Below are 20,362 nucleotides of genomic sequence, written 5' to 3' on the forward strand. Positions count from 1 at the left end.
GCTTGGTATGCTAAGAGGAAAACTTGGTCGGAATCCCTAGATGAGAGACAGCTGGGAGGATCCCCAGGAGCCCAGGATTCCTTCAAGTCAAGAACCAAAACAACAACCAAAAGTAGAGTGGTAAAAGCCAATTATGTTTCAAGTGTTATCCTAGAGTGTACGATCCTTAATATTCTTATTCATTTTTTGTTAGATTTACTAAATAAAGAACCTCTATAATATAATAGGAGCCAACCTATTTTCCTATCTGTAGCCATAGTCCCCAAAACAGAGCCCACCTTGTTAGGTGGTATTAAAGCCCACCTATTTTCCTATTTATAGCCACCATCCCCAATATAGAAACCACCTTCTTAAGTGGTATCAAAGCCAAGGGGAGAGATTATATTACGTTGCATTATTATTATAATATAATTATATATATATATATATTATATTATATCATAATCATATTATATTATTATTATTAAAATTATTATTATATTATGTTACATTATTATTATAATATAATAATATTATATCATTATTAAATATTGTTATATCAATTATATTTTTATAATATTATAATATTATAATAGATTATGTTATTTGTTTATAATAAATTATAATATTAATTTATTATTATATTATATTATATTTATAGTATAATAATATGATATGATATGATATAAAATGTAATTAAAAAATTTTTAATGAATATTTGAGTTATTAATAAAATTTTATTTAAATCAAAACAGCTTTTCGATATTAGCTAGAAAATATTTCTAAAGAAAACTTCAAAATAAAACTTTTTCTAATTAGACCTTTTTAATTTTCTGATAAAATCAAAATAACTTTTCAATTTTTTACCAAACATCACTATACCATCTGAAAATATTTTTGAAGGATCAAAAAATACTTTCAAATACTTTAAAAACTTAGTCAAATAAAATCTATATACTTCTTTAGAATTAAACCTTCATTCTTATTTTGAAACTTTTGAGAAGCATCCAGCTTTTAAGGACACAATAAACTAGATCACCATGTTCGAATTCATCAATAAGATTACTCGGAGTCTCTGCTATAATAAAAATAACTAAGCTCTATCTAAAAAAAATGTCGGATGATGAAAATTTACAAGTTTAATTTGCAACCACTTGAGTGATAAAGTGAGTCACCCTGAATCTTCACTAAGATCCAAAAGAGTTCCAAAATGCTTTGTACATCGTATGAATCATGGAAAACAGTAAAAAGGGATTTTTTAACAAGCTTAATGAATTCCGGAAATTTGAACATTGGATGGCAGCATAAGCCAACCATGAAAATATCAGTTCATAAATCATAATTAAAAAGAAAAGGTAAAAGTAAGTGGGTTCTATGGAAGGAACAAAGACGACCTGTATCCTGGAAACCACTGCAACTAATGTTGCTAAGAATCAAAGCTATATACACAATGGCTGGATATGATAGTCTTACCTGAACAGATTGCCTAATTTCCATCAAAATAATAGAACTTTTTTTTTGCCTCAACAGAAAAAGGGTATAAATTGGCTTTAAATTAGGCCTACAATGAGAATTTCTGAAGTCTCCCTGCATAATTATGAAGGAAGAATCCAGAAATTCTTCTGAACATTTCAAACTATGCATTAAAAACATTAAAAAAAGTAAAAGAGAAAACTTGGAAGCTTTCAACTAGCAAAGTGTTTTGATATTTAAACATAATTAAAGCACATTTTCATCTAGTTTTCTAAACTGTGTCAAGAACTAAGGACCTGAACCCTTAGACATTGTGAAATCAACCAACATGTCAAATATCACATTTCGCCAACCTTAAAAGAACGGGCAAAGAACCATGTCTTGCCATTCCATTCCAAATACAAGATAGCAATATATAGCTGACTTGCATTAAAATTAACATCACTGAAAAGTCAAGAAATGTATGGCTAACCTCTCCTGAAGTGCAGCATTTAATAATCATTCTAGGTTTAAAAATATATGGTTCGTGAAAGTTACATGTTCCCTTAGCTACTCTACCAAAGAAAACCCTTGAGCGTGCCATAGGCACTTCTCACAATATTTTTCTACTATAGGTATCAAATGCATAAAGTTTTGACATACATATAGAAACATCTGACTAGCTTTTTAGGTTTTCTGACTCATGAGCTACCATCTCATAAGAGGACAGCGCCACCACCACCAGTGCCATAAATGCTACTCTCCATTAAATCCTCTAGAAGTACATATGCAGAATTTTTTTTTTTTTTGAAAAAAAAAGCATGCTGAGTTCAGTAATCTTTTAGGTGGCACATATATGAAACATTTTCTTGATTCAGATATGATCATAATCTAACTCATAATTGAGTTTGCAATTTACCACAGAAACCTTTCACCAAGGTTCCAAGACATCCTAAATGAATTTCCATTATAAAGGAGAGAGTAATTGTCATCACCTACTTCAAGTGTGTATCTGAACTAAATAGACAGCTAAATACTTTTCCATTCCTACATGCAACAAAAGGCTAGAGAACAAAATTCCCATAGCATCTGTCAAAAACCGGAAAACATTAGACAAAAAACAAGTTTCTGAGCAATTTTTTTCTCATTAAAAAGAAAAAGCTTTATGCCGATGAATAAACATAATATCATTCAGTTTACAGCCACAATTTCACGATAGGATCAAATATAAAATTATTATCCTCCTCAATATGTTTCGGAAATTACACAGACAAACTCTACCACAGGTAAAACCTGATTTGGAGGACATTTCAATTAAAGTGAAAAAGAAAGGTAAATATCAGTGGAACAACAGTTGAATTCAATAAAGAACCCAACACACAATCGGTGTGATTTAAATAAGGCACCTGTTTTATTCAATTCGGACTATCTTATAATTCATATGCTTGAATTTGCAAATCTCCTCAAAGAAATCATCAGCACTTTCATGGCAGTTCTTCATCTGAGAAATCCTAATAACCATGTGGCGCAGCTTCGCACTATACATGACCAATGACTCCAGAGTGTTCAGTTTTTGCTCTGCATTCAGTGGCGATCTCACCGTGATGAGAACCTCCTCCAAGCAAGGTATTACAAATCTCGAATCCAGCTGCAATAGAAGTTCAAAATTTAAAAAGAAAAAAAAAATCATAATTACGTCCGATCCCAACCAATTCAATTCAAAAGTAGTGAACATTAGAAATGCACAAATGCTCACATTTTTTAGGCTGTTCTTTTGGCACAGTGCAGCAAACATTGCTCCATGGATCTCAAAGTTATGCAGCTTCAGATGGTTGTTGAAGAACTCAACCAAATCAATCTCTGGAAAAGGTTGGAGTGTGTCGAAATCCCCACAAAATTCAATCTTCATGACAAGGTGTTTCACCTCACTTGCACACTGTAGGACAGAATGTATTGCACTCCAGCTCCATTGGACCCCTCTGAGGGACAAGTAGTCCAGGTCTGGAAGCTTTCCCACATCCACCTTGTAGACCCTACCTAAAGATATTTCATCACAATAATTTGAACCGGTAAATAGATGTAACTCAACCAAAAAAAAATTCTAATTAAAAATTTCCTCAGTGCAACACCTAGTACTTTCTAACATGATTTAAATTTTAGCGAGTGCATCATAAACAGCAACCATACTAATTTATAACAAAAGAAAGGGTCGAGTTTTAAGAACAATCAGCTAAGAGCTCCACCCATTTGATCAGAGCAACAAATAAATAAAGTTCACATTTGCCATCACTTTAAACTCCACAATGAACATTTTATTGCATTGTGCAAACAATTCCACAAAATCACCTGTATTTTTTGCAATGCTGAGACTTCTCAAGCAATGGTTCGGGCTTACTCGCACCCAGCTGAAACCTTGGATCTCAAGAATCTGAAGGCTCGGCGAGCTGAGCAAAAGCGAGCAGTTCCCTGGACCCAAGAAATCCAGCCTGCACTTCTCCAACCGCTCCAATTCGATCGACACCGAGCCAGCCCCATCACACCCCAGCAGTGCCAAGTCGGTCAGGTTTGGGCAAGCATGCACTGCATCCTTCAAGACGCTGTCCCTCAGCGTGGCTCCAATAATCTCCAGCGTGCGGAGCCTCTGGAAGGAGCCCCAGTTGGGGGACCTGGTCATGGAAACACCCCAAAGCTTGAGGGCTTCCAACCCCTTTGCCACATCAATGCAGTCGAGCCGGTTGGGGCCCTCGGCTCCTCGGACCGACTTATCCGCGGCACCATCCATCCGGAGCTCGAGAACACGGAGGGAGTGACTGCAGGAGGAGAGCCAGGAGGCGAGGCTTGAGGGCGAGAAGGGGCAGTAGATGACGAGCTCCTCGAGCCAGAAGGCCGAGGAGATCATGCGACCAATGGTGGCATCGGCATCAGCACGCGGGACAGCGTCGAACGAGTTGCGGGGAAAGTAGAGGGAGGGGATGAAACGGGTGGCTTCCTTCCACCGCTTGGAGACGCATATGCACGCCGCGATGTCGCGGGCATTGATCAAAAGGGAAAGGATGTGTTGGACGATCGCATCAGGCACCGCATTCATCCTTAGCAGAAGCTGCAAACCATCAAAAACAAGTTAATTTGAAGTTGGATCTACAAATGGAGACCTGATATTCCAATTCGAAGCGATAACGGACGAATGCTTGAGAGAATGTCTAAGTGAAATTTTGCGAGAACACGGTTCATTTGATTGGTTTAGTTCAAAGCTCGCTTCCTTAAGCACGTCGCATTTTAAAGAAGATTGAGATCTGAAATCTCAAACGTTGAACTCACATGAACAAGTGAAAGAAAATAAAGCCATTCAAAAAGAAAAAAAAAAAAGTGATTATAGAAAACAGAATTTGGGCATTCAAGCAAGAATCCAAATAGATCAGACAGTATCTTGCAATGCCAGAACAACAACAAAACAAACAATGACAAGACATAAACCTCATAGATTACAACACCAGTCGGAATAAGAGTTCTCAAACAGGAAAGAACAATGGATCATCCTCCTATTGTTATGCTGGTAGTGACAAGGCAACCCAAAAAGCACCCTCAGCGCAATGAAATAGGAAGTAAAGAAGGCATGTGGTACCAAAAACAGGAAAGACCTACCAAAAAAGGAACGCAAAAAAGCTCAGATATGAGACCTTGTAGAACGAAAAGGAAGGGTTGGTGGATGAAGATGAGAAATAGGATGGCCTGGTATTCGAAATGTGTGCTTTATTTGAGCTTACCTTACCACAATAAAATGAAGGCGCGTTCTGCTTGGGGTACGTGCGGGCCGCACGAGACCATTTCAAATTTTAAATGGTGTGGGCTTGACCCCAAAATTTTTTTGGAGTGACAGAGAGATGAAGACTTGATAAGAGCGGAGGACTGGAGGGAGGGGGAGAGAGAGAGAGAGGGAGCGAAGAGTAGGTGTCGGCCCGCTTTCTTCCGCTTTTCGAATTTTCGACCGTTCGCCGCGGTCGTGGGCGTGCGCGGTGCGGACGAATTTTTCTTCCAGACTGATGCATAAAACTTCTATGGGGAAAATGATTTGCTCGTATCAATTGCTCGTGGAGAAAATCTCATCCGCTCGATTGCGGTGTCTTATCTTCCGCATAGAGATCGGTATGCGCGACTCCGTATTGTCGATGAGACCAGGTTTTTAAACTTTGAAACCTCTGAATTATTTATTTTGTCATCCGCCCTTGTGAATTTTAAGCCTCCTCGGTTTTGTGTCAAAGGGGAAGAACCAACATGGCTGCATCTGATTTAATCAAAAACAGGGTGATGCTGTACCAAAAAAAGAAAAAAAAAAAAAAGGACAGGGTGATTAAATTAGTAAAGATGGTGCAAGAGGGCTTTGGGGTTCATTGCTCCACTTGATTTCCCTTGATATGGATATGGGAAGCAATAAAAGCGTTCAAGGTCTAAGGAGTGAGTTCTAGCTATCAAGAAATGGCTTAGCCTTTACCTGAGAAATCATGGTTGTTGGGTGTTCTATTTCCTCAGTGCAGTTTACAACGAAGTGTCCAAACTATCCGCACTTTCGGACAGCATATCACTTCTTATCCATTGAAACATTTCTTCCACCGGATTCCATACAAGAATTGCGGCCCGTCCAAGTTTAATTTTAAGAATGTCTGGCTAGGATACAGGCTCCATTGTTTCAGCACCAAATGATTTGACCAGAAAAGTAGACTCTTAAAACAATCAATATCTTAAAGCGGAATAAAATTTTTATGGTCGGATCGTCTATAAAAAGAATTATGATCGAACTGTCATCACCTGCTATATCTTCGAATCACACTACACGTCCTTCTACGTTAAAATATTAAGAAAATAAGAATGGATAAATCCCAAAAAGTTATGTGATGCTTATCAAAACTGCTCAAATATCTTTAAGATTTATCTATTCATGTTTTTTTACTATTTTAACATACGCAAGTAAGCACGCGCAGTGTGCTTCAGAGACGTGCAGACGATGATGGTCCAACCATAATTCTTTCTATCATCGATCTGACTATAGAAATTTTATCCTTTAAAGCGAATCTTTTTTTCCTCTTAGTTGCTGATGGATCTCATCACAATGTCAAATGCAAGCATCTTCCTATTCGATCCCTAAATGAAAACTGCAACTCCATCATTCATTCTTTTATTGTTCAATCTCAATTTTTTTTAAAAAAATAATTATATTTAAGATCCTAGAACTTATTAATATATTATTAGGCTAATAAAATAGCATGTTTCCGGGAAAGCATCACGTTTATTACACATAATTAGAAGGTCGAAATGTGTGTAGAGCTTTCTCTTCGTACATTCCTGTTTAGCTATTAGTGGCTCACTTGTCATTGGATGATTAGCTTTTAAAGGCTGTTTGGATGTCCGTATTCCTAAAACAGAAAAGAATAAAATCTAATTCTTTATAAATCAAATTTTATGAAAAACATGGGGCTTTTTTTTGTCATAACTCACCTTTTAGGTTTTATGACTCATCAAGCTTGGCAAAAAAAATAACACAAACAGTCATTTTTATGAAACTTATTTAGTTTAGACTATTCACAAACTTGTTTTATTGAAACCTGTGAACCAAATAGGCCCCTGGAGTCTCCTACAACTTCAAGCAAAACTCTTCAGATCTGACTATGCAAATTCTAATTTGGTTTGGAGATGTTGTACCATCTAAAAAGTACTCATCAAAGGAAAGGATCCAATCCTAAAAGGTGGTAGGATTGATACACCTTTATAATCACAACCTTCAAACTAGTTGTTTAGAGATTTATCCATGCAAACGCTCACTATAGATATTTCGATCATGTTTAATTCTTCTTATTAGGTAATGAACATCACGGCCGTTATCACCATCTTGACTCACCAATCTAGGAAACTAAATCTGCAAGCATTAAGCTCATGGATGGTAATCGTGCAATGCCACTAGCTTGACCAAAGCTCGAGAGTTATATATATTGCTATATTTGCTGGATGGTGTCAATCACTTAGCCATGTTTGCATTTGGCTGCGCCACACAATTATTGATTTTTTAGTGGGTTGAGACATATCTAGAGTTGAAGAGGATGATAGTGCTATAAGTTTCTAGAGCTTATGACTATAATAAAATTGCATTTACTAGTTGGTATAGCTTAGTCATGCCTCAAGATATCTGTCAAGATTATGATAGTGTCAAAAAAAAAAAGAAAAACACCAATGACGAGAGGTGCACCCTCAGATTTTATTCTTAAAGTTAACAAAGAATTAGACATCGTTAGAAGCATGTTGGGATTGGTGGGTGATATGGGGAGAAAAATTTTATCTTAAATAAGCCAACATGTTGGATGCCTCGGGTACGGTCGATCTTTTGTTCCAACTAACCCAAAGTACTTTCACGGCTGAGCCAAATCTATATTTTAGAAAAATATTATATTTGATTTATACCCAAACAATGTGCAGTTGAAGAAACCCCAAAATCCACAATAACAACTTGCCATAACCAAATAAGACAAAAAATAACAGACTCCTCTTAGAGGTTGGCGGAACACGTCGCTACCAAGAAGATTCACTAATTATACTCTTTTGAATATCCTTAGGGCATAGATATTGATGGAAGTAAAGAAATAGCTGTCGAGAGCGAAGAAAATGCGAGCCTTGCCAATCCGACATGATCCAAATAAATACTACCTATATTATCAAAATCATGGTCATGACATTGAGAAATGTATCCAGCTACAAAATAAAATCAAAGACTTCATCCGATGTGGGCAATTGGATGGATTTTCGAAGCATTGAAGCGAGCAGCATGAAGCTCGGCCTGAATTATCTTGTCTGCCTGAACCATCTCAGCATGAAGAACCTGTGGAGAGCTTACCTACCACCAAAGTGATCGATAATATCATTGGGGGATAGATCAGTGGCATGGTAGAAAACTTGGTAGCTTTGTCTAAGAGACAGAAAACAAAAAAAGTTATCACATTCTTTAAGGAGGATGCTCAAGGAGTCCAATATCTGTATAATGATGCGATAATCACTGCTCTTAATATTACAAATTGTGATGTATGTCATGTTCTAGTTGATAATGAAGATTCAGCCGATGTATTGTTCTATGATGCATTCTCTAAGATGGATTTTACCTCAAATTGGTTAGTAAAGCTCGACTCACCATTGGTCAGATTTTCTGAAAATGTTGTACCCATTGAAGGGATAATCATAGTACCAATTACAAAAGGTTGGACACTCAAATAAATTATGGTGTAGCTCAACTTTTTTGTTGTCAAACTTCCTTTGACATACAATGCCATCCTCAGATGATCAAGGTTAAATGCACTCCGAGCCGTGATCTCGACATATCAGTTGATGGTGAAATTTTCAATAGAGTGGATTAGTGAAATCCAAGAAGATCTAGCTTTAGCACGACCATGTTATATGATAACTCTTCGAGGAGCAACGCCACCTGAATGCCTGTCTGTTGAAGGATTGGATGCCCATGACAAATTATCCAATCAATGTAGAGGTGGAAAACCTCATCATGATGTTTCTTGAGGAGGGAAACAAGAAGTGATCAATTTGGATTGCATCACACCTAGATGTGGTAATTAAACATCACCATGTTATCTTTTGTAGGAGAACACTAATATTTTCGCTTGATCAATTGCTGACATCCTCGACATAGACGTCGAAGTAATGGTACATCGACTGAATGTGGATCTTGGATATTGACCCATCAAACAGAAGAAGTAGATTTTTTTTGCATCAAAGCAGTAGAAAGTAATTGTCGAGGATGTAAACAAGCTTGTCAATATCGAATTCATCAGAGAAGTGACCTATCTATATTGGCTTGCAAATATAGTTCTTGTGAAGAAGATGAACGGAAAGTGACAAATCCATTTAGACTTCACCAATATAAACAAGATGTGTCCAAAAGATAGCTATCCATTATTTCGAGTTGACCAAATAGTGGATGCCACCTCGGGCCACGAGCTTCTAACCTTTATGGTTATTGTCTCTGGCTATAATCAAATCTAGATGGCACTTGAGAACAAAGAGAAGATAGCTTTTTCTACTGACCATGGTCTATTTTACTACAGGATCATGCCCTTTCAGCTTGAAGAATACAAATGCAACCTATCAGTGATTGTTGAACAAAATCTTCAAAAATCAAATTGATAGAAATATGAAGGTATACGTGATGATATGCTGGTTAAGAGCCAAACCTCGGATGATCACATCAACAATCTCAAGGAGACCTTTGCTACCTTCAAATGTTTCAAATGAAGTTAAATTCGACTAAGTACGCTTTCAAAATCTCCTCGAAGAAATTCGTCTGATTTATGGTCTCACGATGAGGTATTGAGGCTAACCCTAAGAAGATCCAAACTATGCAGGAGAGTAACCCATCTAAGTTGATAAAGAAGATCCAATACCTCACCACTAAGGTAACTACCTTTAACCGATTTATCTCCAGGTCAGTTGAACAATATGTCTCTTTTTTCGATATCCTTAAATAACCAAAAAAATTTTAGTGGCTAAAGAGTGTTAGGAAGTATTTGACGAGCTGAAAAGTTACCTCGACTCACCTCCATTTCTCAATAAGCTTGAGCTAGGTGAGGAGCTATACCTCTATCTAGAGGTCTTACTTGTAGCAAACCCAATCTACTCTCTTCATCCGACCTAACTCTAGCTCCAACTCAAAAGTAAGGCGGGGGGCGCATATGATACAGGGAGGAAATATTTAAACTTAGATGAGCCGACGTGTTAGATGTCTGGGGCATCGCTGACCCTTCATCTTGATCGGACCGAGGTACTTTTGTGACTAAGCCAAACCAACTATTCAGGAAAGGATTATATTTGATTTGTTGTTCAAACTGTGTGGTTGGAGAAATCCCAAAATCTGTGATAACAGCTTGTCATGAGCAGATGAGGTAGAAAATACTAGACATATTTTATTCGATAAGGCAAGTACAACAATCTGATTCTCCTTCCTCTTTACGACATCTCCATCCTCACCTATAAATAGAAGGCTAAAGGGGGCTCTTAGGATATGCTCTCACCACTCTCTCAACTCGATTTTTTCCTTCTTCTCAATTTTTTGATTTGAGCATCGGAGGATTTCCATCAAAATCAACTCTGATCAGAGATTTATTTTGCAAGTCAAGCCACAACTGTTCAGTTCTGACCACATCTTTTCTCCAATCGAGCCGATCTTAGAAGATCAGTTGCAACAATGGGTTTTACGAACAACAATAGATTTTAGGTTTTTTTGCATATCAGTCTCTATGGACTTTTATTGCATATTAATATACTTATTTTTATATATTTATATGTTAATCCTTGTAATATATACTATAACCTTCTGCATATTTTCGTTTTATTTTTTTGGCTCTTTAAAGGGAAGAGAGACGAGGGGGAAAGGATGGTGACGCAGTTTGTAAATATTTTATAACTTTTTAAGGAAGAAATCTAATCTGCCCCTCTCTCTTCAAACTGTAGTAACCCTTCATCATGGTTTGATTAAGGAACACTAACGAAAAGGTCATTATGCATTAAAAGAATTAATATGAAAAACAAAAACTGAAAAGATTGGTATGTAACTACAGATAAATTTGGAGACTACTGTATGTGTGTGTGTGTGTGTGTGTGTGTGTGTGTAAACTCATTGCAGCTCATGTACCCAAAGGCTATACATCAAATAGCAAGATCTAGAAGGTGGCCGAAAGATAGTAACAAATATCATTCTAGGGTGCGGTTCAAGTAACAAAAGCATCTTACCCCCCTCATTTTAACCCCAATAAAAAAAAAAAAAAAACATTCTAGGGTAATTTCGATAGATTTTAAATGCTTTAATCTTTTTCTGAGTTTTGCATGGCAGAATCTTGCACCCAGGAACATCACGTATAGGCTCAAAATATTCCAAGTTGATTAAAATAGTATTTAGTATGCTAAAACTATGTATCTTATTTTGTGAAAAATTTTGAAAAATATCATATTATGTTTGAAGTTTATTTTCAGATCCAGGAGGTCAATTGGGCTAACAGGGAAATGATCACAAACGGATGCCCGTAGAACATTGGTTACAATAATGTAGCCTCTTTATATCATGTGGGGTAATGGTGCAAAAAGGAATCCAATAGCTTTTGTTCCAGAATTTCATGAACTCATTGGAGCAGAGGAGATATTATTGGAGCATCAAATACGTCTCCAGGAATGACATACTTGCAACAATAATTTAGTTGTCAAATTTGATAAACTTGTAATGTCCACCAGGCAGTGAAGGAACCTTCTAAGCTAAGTCCTGGTTGTCCTGTAGATTCCTAGAAAAGAATACGTCTTGTCCAAGTTATTATCAGTTCTGAAAATAAACCCATTTTCACAAGAAAAACAATTTGTAATATTTCTTTTGAGATGCATGCAGTTTTAAAGATGTGCAACGATCTCATATCAAAGCTGTGCCTTGAGCATTTTAGATTCATCAACAAACTTTGGAACATAAATAAGCCTGAAAGAAGCTGGAACAAGAAAGTTTAGGATATTGTGCGGCCACTCCTTTCCCTAGTCAATATTTTGGTAGATCCATGAAACCATTACTAAGAAAGAAGAAGATATATCCACTAAAACTAATTCAATTAGGCACGTATCAAAATCACAATTACCAGCCCAAGATTTAATTTTTAGATACCACATCTGAGTGTTGTATGCCTGACAAAAATTCAGAAGAGAGCACAATGATCCTGGGTGCAGTAACACATCGGTCTAGAACTATTCCCAGATATAGCAACTAATTTTTCTGAGCAAGAAATGCACACCAATGTGGTTCATTAACACTCAAATAAAGTTCTCAACCATTGGAAACAAAGATCAATGAGCTTTGGAGAATACTGAGTACCATTAAACATTGTTATCTTTACAAGCAACTGATGGATATTCCCATATATTCAATGAGCCAAGTTCGCTATCAAATTGAATGTGAAATATCTGCATTTTAACTTCCATGAGACATATGGCTTCAATCAAATTCCTGACAACATGGACCACCGAATGAGTTATTTGGTTAGCTTCACCAAGCCATGGAGTGAGCTTGAATTGGCTCCATATCCATGCACATCATCTATCACCCTGCACACAAATAGAGGAAGTGATCTTTAATTCTTTGTATCATTCAGTTGTTATATGTACTACTAGGTTTTAACAAAATTCAGCAATGATAATCGCAGACATACTAGTTCAGAAAAATGAAACATAAATTATGGAATCTGATCTGCTTCGGAGCAAGGTTTGCTGTACTATACAGAATCGGACAGTATGGGACATATAATATCATACTACTTTGGTACCTGTATGCAGTACAGGTAGAGTACTGGCACTTGGTATGCCGAACCGATCTTGTACCACCACAATAATAGGTTGGCACTGGTACGAGTCTCGGTATCGAGATGACGGACCATGCTTTGGAGTGCCCATCCCCTTTGAATTTGTTTTTAAACTAAAAGAAACAGCATCCATACAATAATGTCCCATAAAATGATCTTCTAAAGCTGCACTCACACTAATGTCCTATAATACTGATAGGATGGTTTCAACGAGATATTGCAAAGTGTGCTGAAGATGTTGAACGATTCCATAAAAAGAATCATTGCCACAAGCCACATCCTCATGGCCGATAATCCTTTTACATATTGTTTTGACCAGTCTAGGAACTACAGGTACCTACCGATTTTTCAAATAACCAAGACAATTCTTTGTAGTTAGACATAGAAACCCCCTGAAACCAATTATCAAAATCAGTACTCAAACTCTACCACTTATGATGAACTTGCTCTGGCTAGCAGACTGCTAGCACTTCCAGCCACTTTATTGGGATCCACAGAAGAGAGCTGGTCCCTGGCACTTTTGCCAATTAACCAATATAAGCCTTGGCACAGTTAGTGCTTTGATCGAGAATTACCAAGCACAAAAGTCCATAAATGAAATGCATGTCATGGTTGGTAAAAGAGCAATTATATATTGTTAGGTCTAACCTACTTTGTTCGCACTAGCTCATGTGCAAGGCTGTCAAATAGCTCAAAAGACCACTGGCAATAGATCCAACACATTGCCCAAGCGATCACCAGGCGAGTACATGGCTGAAAAGAACAAATTAAAAATATATTGCAATTTGTATACTGTATATTGAACTTGTAAATAACACATATTGTTTGAAGTACTCAGCTAACAGATAAACAAATCAAAATTAAAGAAATTACACATATCATTGTTCTCTCAACACAAATTGGCAGATAGTGCAAAACTTCTTTGGTTGTCATCGAACTTACCATAGGGGCTAGAGATTAAGATGTCTGACACTTGAAATCTTTCGTAATATGATCTTTTTCCTTCAGTGCCCATCCATAGATCTAAACCCCATACCAGCATGTGTTACTCATCAAAAAGAAAGAATCTACTACATACTGTGTTCCCAGGCATGCATGCATGCACAGACACCGATGAACACATATAAAACATAAGAATCAAGGTTTGAATACTTGGTTCTAGTTTCAGTTTTACTCAGGCTAAATAGGACTTGATTTGAACAGTTTTGATAGTGTCAACTATTTCGATTGAAGTTTCAGATCTTCAACCAAACAAGGTATAAAAAAGCCAATATGATTTCAGAAATAGTTCAAAAAAAAAAAAAAATCAAGAATACAAATCACACACCATTTTAGAGGATATTGTTTTGGATCCTTAGGATGAAAAAATTATAGTGGAAACTTTAAAAACATTAGTATATTAGAATATAAAAAAGTATGGAAAAACTTCCAAAAAAATGGAAATGTATTTAGAAAGACGATAGAAGCAAGAAAAATAGTTAAACATGACTTTGCACATATAACATATTAGTAAAAATGTAATACACTAAACATGTGTTTTCATGTCAAAATCGACAAAAGCAATTTTCAAAATTTTTAATAGAGATTCGTGTGTGTGTGTGTGTGTATTTAAATTTTAAATTTTCAGCTGTTTTATGATGCTTCATGAAATGCAAAAAGGTTTACAAGATTTTGCTCAACATATCAATGTACAAAAATATTTTATAAAATTATGCTTTTCAAATTTTGCAATCAAAACCAATGTGCTCTCAAATCTAAAAATTTGCAACTTTCAAGTTTGACCTTGCAAAAATGCCTCTTGGAGGCTTGAATCCATCTCATAACATGTCCTACAATGCTTGATTGAACAATAGTGTTTACTAGTACCTGTGGTTCATAAAGTAAAGACTTGTATCAGTTTACACTGCAGTGTATCATAGTAATGCAATGCTATATGAACAAATACTCGAATGTAACTGATTATATTAAACATCAATCAAGCTGGTCCTACATAAAGCCATAAACATTCTTATTTTACCACCACTAAACCTCTTCAATTTCCCTTGAGTTATTTTTTTTTCAATTCTTTATTTGATTTAACATAATGTTAGTTCAATCAGGTTGTGTTAGTTTTTTTCCAGAGCAATAATCATATCCAGAATGCTTTTCGAGTAACCAATACACATTTTAATATGGCCAAGAATGTTGAGTATGACTATATGATTTCGAAAACATTGACTATTCATAACATGTTTTTATCGAAACTAACATAAAGCTAGCGTAGGTCCCAGAAATCTATCACATCTTAGAAACCCAAGAGGATCTATCTTGAGAATATCTTATATCTCTCCATGCCAGTAAGCTTTAAGATTTAGCAATTTTAGGAAAATTAGATCCACTAAACTATTTCACTTTCTCTCCAAGGGATACATAATACTCAGACCATCTGCTTGTCACCACAGACATATGTTCCTGAATATCTTGCAGTGGACAAAGGTGATATTCATATAACATTGAAAGAATATGAAGCCTATTTTGAAACACTGTGGGTACCACATAAGACCTTAACACAATCAGCTAATCAGCTTGAAAGTGGGCGAGAAGAAATCACATAGATTAATATAAACAGTTAAGTTTCTAGGAGCTAAATTATCAGTTATCATCAAAAAAACATAGTTGCTAGTACATCTTTCTTGAAAGTCTGGTATGGACCTTGGCACCACTTGGAACATTTTTCTTCTCTCCGGATACAATAAGAAATGACACTTCATTGAAATATGTGATGCTCATATTTCTCCAAAAGGAACAAATGATTTTCAGATGGGGATACATAAATAAAATCTTCACTGCCTTGCCAAAGTAATCATGCAAGCTTCTTGCACCATCTCATCAAATAAATATCGATTGTCTTCTACAGTACAATCAATACTTGGTTACCAATTAAATGCTTAATAAGTTCTACTAGAAACTGTTTTCAGAACCACTGTGCTTACCAAATGAACCTGCAACAAGGCAAGTCATTCTCGTTCCTCATAGAATCCTGAATTAGGAGGCAGCCTTTTTGCAGCCAGCAGTAAACATTTCATGCAGTTCAGGCACTTTCTCTTTGTGGCAGAGAATAAATTTCTCAAAAAAATCCTTCTCTGAGACACACATGATCCTGTACAGGTCATGTTTCCTAGTGTGCAAGCCTTTTGACTTCAAAATCTCTATGGCTCGGTACCTAGGAACCAATCTCTTATCCAAGCTACACATCAGAAGCACTGGGAAGCGAGCGACATAGGAGGGCGTGCATCCAGCTTCCTTCACCAAAAATTCCATCTTTCTCTGCATCATCTTCTTGGATACATTCAACATGCAAGGCGCCTTAGAGAATGCCGTCAGGAACTCTGACTCCGACCACCCAAAGCTCCTCATGAGCTCCATCTTGGCCGCGAATCTAGCTTTGCTGAATGTGTGGAGAGTTGGAAGGACCCAGGCGAACATCCCCGAATGGGGTGGTACGCCCAGCTCCTCGACGCGACCGACTAAATGCCGGAGTGAATCTGGCCTCCGGGCAATGAGTGATGGGCCTCGCTTCACCATAAGAGAGATTCTCTTGTCTGGAATGCCGTAGTCCCGCAGGAGTGAGAGGTTAGGAAGGATCCTCTTCTCGATGCTCCACCAGAGAAACCGATTCTTCCTCTTCAGAAATTTCTTCAGGAGCTCCATGGAGCCAAAAAGCTTCCTCCAAACCTCGATCCTAGGAAGGAGGGTGCGGTGTAACCTCAAGTTGAGGACGGAAGGATGGGAGAGGACGAGGTGGTGGAGATCGGACTGTGAGAAGCCCAGGTCTCGTAAAGCTCGGAACTTTGGGGCCAGGGTCTTCTCCACGTCGAAGCCGAGACATCTGGGTTGACCATATACGATCTTTTTGACGTCGGCGTCGTCAAAACCCTGGCTTTTGAAGAAACCAAGGACGGAGTCTGGCCGTTGAGGGGATTTGATGCGACGGAGGTGGTTGGAGGCCTTGGCAGCCTCGGACGGAGAGAGGCCACAGGACGTGATAAGGTACTCCACCATGAACTGGGGTCCGGGAGATGAGCTTTTAACGGCGGCGGCGGTGGCGGCAGTGGTGACGGAGGAGAAGGAAAAGGTGAGGGGATCGCCGAGGCGGCGGCAGTGGTGGAGGAAGGTGAGGAGGGTTTTGAAGCCGCGACGGCGGAGGAGAGAGGAGAGCTCGTGGAGCAGCATAGCGCCGTCTCTAGGAGGAAGGAACCGTCGGACCGGTTCGCGAGGTGATGCACTCTCGACGCAATAGATTAAAGACCGGACCGGTCCAGCGACGTAGGGTGGAACGCCCTTCAATTTTTTTTTTTTTTAATTCCGACCAATTTTATTAAATATCTATACTTCAAATAAAATCTTTTAGCATAATATAAAAATATATTTCATTTGTGAAATAGTGAGAGGATTGGTTAACAATTTTGCGGTAGAACCATGCTACTATCAATTTGCTCATGTATAGCATAGGAGGAGGCTTTCAAAGCTATTATGACAACCATTACTTATTATCTCAATTTATTAGGAAAATAAAAGAAATAAGATATTCTTTGCACCTCTCCTACTATGATAATAAGGAAAGAATACATTTCATTTGCTATCAAGGAGGTTGACTTCAAAAATAAATACTGTTGGTGCAGAATTTCGCCGACGCCGGAGAAGCTGGAGTCGAGGGGATCGCGTCCGCCGTCGGGACCTGAAAGAGAAGTCTAAATCGGAGTTGGAGATGCTCCGACAAGATCCTCCGACGCTTAAATCAGTACTCTGCCTCAACAGAAATGGAGTATTTGATCCTGAGCACCTTTGATCTAATCCTAATCAACTCTTGACTTGATTTGATTAACTGCTCAAACTGATTAGGTTCCATCATGTTCAAATTGAAAATTTTAGGTGTAATCTAATTATTAGACCTAATTTGATTTACCCATGTCCAATTAATCATGCAGTAACTTAAATTTCAAATCTTAATTCTCAATTTCAGATCCAAATTACTTGTATGAAATTACTTTTTATAATCTCAAAATTAATTTTCAGATCTAAATTAATCTTTCATATATCCCATACATGATTGTAGATCAGATCTAAAACTGTTCAATATCGATATAGGAGAATCTTTGCAACATAAGGGATAAACTTTATATCAGGATAACCGTATAGCATATCGATATCAAACTAATTAACATATATCAGATCTAAACTAATATTCATACATCTCATACATGAATAAAATCAAATTTAATCATAATAATTCAGATATAATCATATCAATCCAAATCTTGTCATATAAATTCTAATTTAATCATATAACTTCAGATCTGATAAGAAATCAGATCTTATTTGATTGAAAATCAGATTTCAACTTATTTTTCAAGTATATGAACCTAACTCTGATCCCACTGTTGGGTTCAAGGTGTCATGCATGTAAAATTTTTTAAAACTATTTGGAACATGCAATGGAAGAACAGATTAAAATAATTTTAATCTACGAATGCATAGATCTTATCTAACACCTACGGATCTAGTTCATATAATGAAAAATAAGAAAGTATGCTTCTGATTTCATTAAAAAAATAATCTGATGATCAGATCACCTACCTGAATCACAAAAATTCTTTTTCAGATCAGATCTGAGGATATCTGTAGGTTCTGTTGAAAGCCACACACGCATCCGACCTCTATAGATATCCACACGGGATTAAAGCAAATCGAAAACACTGGAGACCACTGAGGTGCTAGCTTTCTTTCAGATCTCTACTTCATTAGTTTGGATCTGATCTTCTTCTTCGACCATCGTAGAAGAAGATCTACAGGATTTATGTGTACTGCTGTCGCATGGCATTGGAAGAAGGCCAAGAGGGACTGGGAGACTTCCTTCTTCACCTTTTTCTCTTCTTTTTCTGATCTCTCCCTCTCTGATTTCTCTCTCTATGTGGCCGACCAGATGGGGTTTTGGGCGTGTAGATGGTGGAAGGAGAAGGGGGTGATACAAGGTGGAAACCTTAGGCAGATTGCTTGATGTTATGATCACCATGCCCAAACACCCATCCTTTTATACATGGTGACCAAGGGATGGGATAGAGTTTAGTTAATTTTAAACTCTTGTCTAATAAGAGCTTGAGTTTAAACTTGAACCAACCCAATCTAATCCGATAAAAAGAAAGAGACTCTCAAGGAAGAGCGGTGCCAACTTTTAGCGCCCTCTCTTATCTTTGTCATGCATCAAAGGATGGTGCGCGCATCCCCACGCATGCTCCTCTTTTTTACTATGAGAGAGGAGAGAGAGTCTCAATAAAATTAGGACTCTTGCATCTTTATCTAATTAGATTCAATCTAAATTCAATCTGAGTTCGATTTGAATCCAATTCAAATCTGATTCGTTCCAGACTCATTTCTAATCTAATTAAGATTTAAATATTAAATCTAGAAATCTAATTAGACTCCATATACTCAAGCTCAAATAAATTAAATTTGATTTAATTATTTAAGACTTATTTTTCAACTTGATCTCATCAAATCGAATTACAACAATTGTAATTGGGTCCTTCTTACTAACTGTTATAAATTGTAATTAGCTGATCCTTTGCTTGTAACTTTTATAAATTGATCCAAATTATTAATCATATTGATAATTTGATCATAATCCGATCGTTTGATCTGATCAAATTACTTTTATATATGACTCCATAGATTCTATTCTATCTGGTAGTGAGATATACCATGATCTCTATCATAGTATCATCGAAATATCTTTTGATGAGTTGGAATATTTTTAACTCTCATCCATCAAGGATCATCAATCCAAAATGATCCAAATAAGCTCTCACAATCCACTAGTAATGTCTAGCAACATGTGGTGGCAATCTAGCAGAATAAAATGATTAGAATTTTTAGGTATAGTTACCGTATGATTCAGTTCTTTTATCGTGAGTTCTGACAAGATAGAAATTATGAAAACTCATCAAATTCTAACATCTGTCATATGAAAGATTCGATTAGCATAAGTCCAAATTGTAATATCGATATTTTTATCGATCATCTTGCTGTGGCCACAGACTTAAAGACTCGACTTCTTAAACTCCACAGGACTGCTTCTTATCTACTAAGATCAATAGATCCCTTCCAAATAGTATCTTACTCCTACAATGAATTTACTACATCCAACATACACTTCAAGAATCTAAACAGCTAAAGAATCAAGTTTATATATAGTCAAACTACAGTAATCCCACTGTGAGCAGTCGAGACAATGCAGGTTAAAAAATTACTCACATCATACAGCATCGAGATAATCATTAATGAGTAAGTAGACATCTATGTGATCTTTTATGTGATTATGCTCAGTACCGATGTTCTCTAATAATTACTCATACTCTTGCTCAGTGTCTCTATACTGTAGACTATAGACTCATCTATTCTAAAAGAAGCGATCCATGCATCGATCTAACTAGATCAATCACTATCCTTATGATAATTCATTGATCGAAAGTAATTTAAAAATAAATTATACATGTCTCTAAATCTCAACTCTTGAGAATATA

At 36.9% G+C, this 20,362-nt stretch overlaps 2 protein-coding genes across 10 annotated transcripts; both read right to left on the reverse strand.

Moving 5' to 3' along the window:
* Positions 1–2,643: 2,643 nt before the first annotated feature.
* On the reverse strand, positions 2,644–5,329 carry LOC105058207 (F-box protein At1g10780). 4 transcript variants are annotated; one of them, XM_010941066.4, is made up of 4 exons: positions 5,196–5,329; positions 3,778–4,531; positions 3,188–3,468; positions 2,644–3,079 (listed from the first exon to the last, which is right to left on the reverse strand). In XM_010941066.4, the coding sequence occupies exons 2-4, from the start codon at positions 4,517–4,519 to the stop codon at positions 2,843–2,845; spliced, it is 1,260 nt and encodes a 419-aa protein (XP_010939368.1). In that variant the 5' UTR covers positions 4,520–4,531; positions 5,196–5,329; the 3' UTR covers positions 2,644–2,842. The 4 variants fall into 4 exon arrangements, with proteins under 4 accessions (XP_010939368.1, XP_019710673.1, XP_019710675.1 ...); XM_019855114.2 differs by lacking the exon at positions 5,196–5,329 and adding an exon at positions 5,109–5,171; XM_019855116.3 differs by lacking the exon at positions 5,196–5,329 and adding an exon at positions 5,074–5,166.
* A 6,878-nt stretch (positions 5,330–12,207) lies between these two features.
* Positions 12,208–17,072, reverse strand: LOC105058208 (uncharacterized). Of its 6 annotated transcripts, none has more exons than XM_073249531.1 (5): positions 15,776–17,072; positions 14,586–14,669; positions 13,746–13,826; positions 13,456–13,556; positions 12,208–12,549 (listed from the first exon to the last, which is right to left on the reverse strand). In XM_073249531.1, exon 1 carries the CDS (start codon positions 17,013–17,015, stop codon positions 15,828–15,830), a length of 1,188 nt encoding a protein of 395 aa, XP_073105632.1. In that variant the 5' UTR covers positions 17,016–17,072; the 3' UTR covers positions 12,208–12,549; positions 13,456–13,556; positions 13,746–13,826; positions 14,586–14,669; positions 15,776–15,827. The 6 variants fall into 6 exon arrangements, 5 of the variants coding, with proteins under 5 accessions (XP_073105632.1, XP_073105631.1, XP_010939371.1 ...); XM_073249530.1 differs by having other exon boundaries at positions 13,452–13,556; XM_010941069.3 differs by lacking the exon at positions 13,456–13,556 and having other exon boundaries at positions 12,210–12,549.
* Between the last annotated feature and the right edge of the window lie 3,290 nt (positions 17,073–20,362).

This window comes from Elaeis guineensis, chromosome 15 (assembly GCF_000442705.2).
Source record: "Elaeis guineensis isolate ETL-2024a chromosome 15, EG11, whole genome shotgun sequence".
NCBI lineage: Eukaryota > Viridiplantae > Streptophyta > Magnoliopsida > Arecales > Arecaceae > Elaeis > Elaeis guineensis.

Excerpts from the sequence above, each read along its gene's own strand:
- LOC105058207 (XM_010941066.4), bottom strand. The coding sequence starts at position 4,519 with ATGAATGCGGTGCCTGATGCGATCGTCCAACACATCCTTTCCCTTTTG. Across the intron at positions 3,469-3,777 it reads CAGCATTGCAAAAAATACAG|GTAGGGTCTACAAGGTGGAT; the intron begins GTGATTTTGTGG and ends AAATATCTTTAG. Across the intron at positions 3,080-3,187 it reads AAAAGAACAGCCTAAAAAAT|CTGGATTCGAGATTTGTAAT; the intron begins GTGAGCATTTGT and ends CTTCTATTGCAG.
- LOC105058208 (XM_073249531.1), bottom strand. The coding sequence starts at position 17,015 with ATGCTGCTCCACGAGCTCTCCTCTCTCCTCCGCCGTCGCGGCTTCAAA.